We start from the raw sequence: 1,972 nt of genomic DNA on the forward strand, positions 1-1,972 counted from the left end.
GGGGGGGGGGGATAAGACGAAAGAGGTATGGAGAGAGGGGAAGGGAGGAATTGCAGGCTGAGTGGTGGACCATCAAACCGTCTATCGCCCGGTTGAACCGGCAAAACGAGAGAGCCATGTGGGGGAAACATATGTGTGTGAGTTGAGGTGATGGCTGGCGCTGGTTGAGCGACTGTCCGTCGTACAAATGGTGAGTAACAAATAAATCAACAGGATTATTTTCTACGCGTGCGTCGGCGGCATGAGCGTCAGAAAACCTCAAACGTATCCGGTTTCATGTATCGGGATTTTAAGGGCACAGTCACAAAATTCACGGAGGAAAAAACAAACGCCATTTGCTGTACTGCACATCAAAGGCTTCGCGTCTTTCCCCTCTTGGCCCTTACATTTATTTTAATGAAGCTCTCTAATTGGATTAATTTGCGGTCCCTACCGGAATTGGTCCCTGCCATTGATCTGCTCCTGTTTGATGGAGAGCACGACGGGCCCCAGGTCCTCGTCGCTCGTGAAGTAGTTCCAGTGCTCGGTGCCGTAGAAGTACTTCTCGTACGTCTCCTGCTCCACGGAGGTGAGCTCGAAGCACTGGTTCTTCTCCCACTGCTCCTCGATGGACGTCTTTTGCCGCGGCGGCGGCTCCGTGTACGAGTCGTCGTCCTCGCCGTCCTCCTCCACCAGGCACGAGGACCGCCTGCCATCCTCGTCGTCCGCGTCGTCGTCTGCGAGGACAGAACGACACACGGGTTCCGAGAGAGGCCAGTGGCTTGCTGCACCTGCGCTACGGTCTACGTAAAGTGTTAGGAAGTAAAGGACGATTGGCATGCAGGATAACGAGGTTGTTAGGAATACTTTCTCCACGATTGTTTACACGATCGTGTTTGAGAGAGATAAATAGAGAGACCATTGAAGCTTTGGCAAGAGAGAAGCAGGCTACATGATAAGAAGATTTCGGTTAGCGCACAAACAAACGGCTTTAAGCTTTTCGATATTACGATCAGGGATGACTTCGAGATCTCGAAATCAACAAGGCTGTCGTTGAGCGGAGCACTACAAGAACTATTGTGAAGACAAAAGCAAAACACCGCTACAGAATATGGAGGACGGTACCGCCTTCATAATGGACTCATTTTCTGCGTGCGTACCGAGGGGAATAAGAGTGAGGGTGGCCGTGGTACTTCTAGCGGTGGGGGTTCCCTATTTCAATGCAACAATTAAAGAATAATCAACATATCCTATTCCCTTTCTACCACATCAAACGAACATAATATCAGTAACGATGCATTCCTAAAAAAGATTACATTCTAAATTGACAAGGACAATTTTGTCCCCAAATTCCTCGAGCTATGGTGTTTCTAATTGCAAAGACATTTAATATTAATTTCGTAAAAGTTACGTATCCAATTACAACTACGTAAAATCGCCCTCACTTTGACTGTTTGAAATAAACAGTCACCAAAAAACATGCCTTTTTGAACGACATCTCTTGAGAATGACGGGATGGATGGCGAACAATGTCACCCCATCGCCAGGGAAATACTGACTGAGGCTGTGTGTCCTACAAATAGTAATGTCGTTTCGGTGCTGATATGATTTGCAGGTCGATACGATGCCCGCGAGCCAAGGCCTGGACGATGACAGTCCAAACAACATCAACAGAATGGCGGGGAGGAGGGGGAGGGGGGCGCTCTCAAGGACTAAAGGGTCTTTGGTTTCCGACGTTTGTTTATTTTACGGGAACGCGCGGCGGCGGCGGCGTAGCCAAGACTGTTGAAGAGAGACAGACTATCTATATACGGAGCATGAGAGAGTGGAGCTAAAAAAGGGAGCGTGGGTGGGTGGCTGTCATTGTCTCTCCTACACACTGACACACTGGAGGTCCTATGGCTAGGCCGCGGCATACGAAAAAGGGAGGTGGGGGTAAGAGGGAGAAGGGGTACGGAGGACCCGTGCAGGCGTTGGAGAGGGAGGGGCAGGG

General features: G+C 49.8%; 1 protein-coding gene across 7 annotated transcripts in view; it reads right to left on the reverse strand.

Annotated features, from left to right (window-relative positions):
* The window catches only part of LOC113205839 (uncharacterized), a 40,461-nt gene that overhangs the window by 15,906 nt on the left and 22,583 nt on the right, over positions 1-1,972 (reverse strand). For all 7 annotated transcript variants that reach the window (XM_052271023.1, XM_052271020.1, XM_052271024.1 and 4 more), the window contains one exon: positions 434-716. In XM_052271023.1, the coding sequence (XP_052126983.1) occupies positions 434-716 (283 nt within the window). The remainder of the gene's footprint in view (positions 1-433; positions 717-1,972) is intronic.

This window comes from Frankliniella occidentalis, unplaced genomic scaffold (assembly GCF_000697945.3).
Source record: "Frankliniella occidentalis isolate FOCC.00 unplaced genomic scaffold, Focc_3.1 Scaffold146, whole genome shotgun sequence".
NCBI classification, from domain to species: Eukaryota; Metazoa; Arthropoda; class Insecta; order Thysanoptera; family Thripidae; genus Frankliniella; species Frankliniella occidentalis.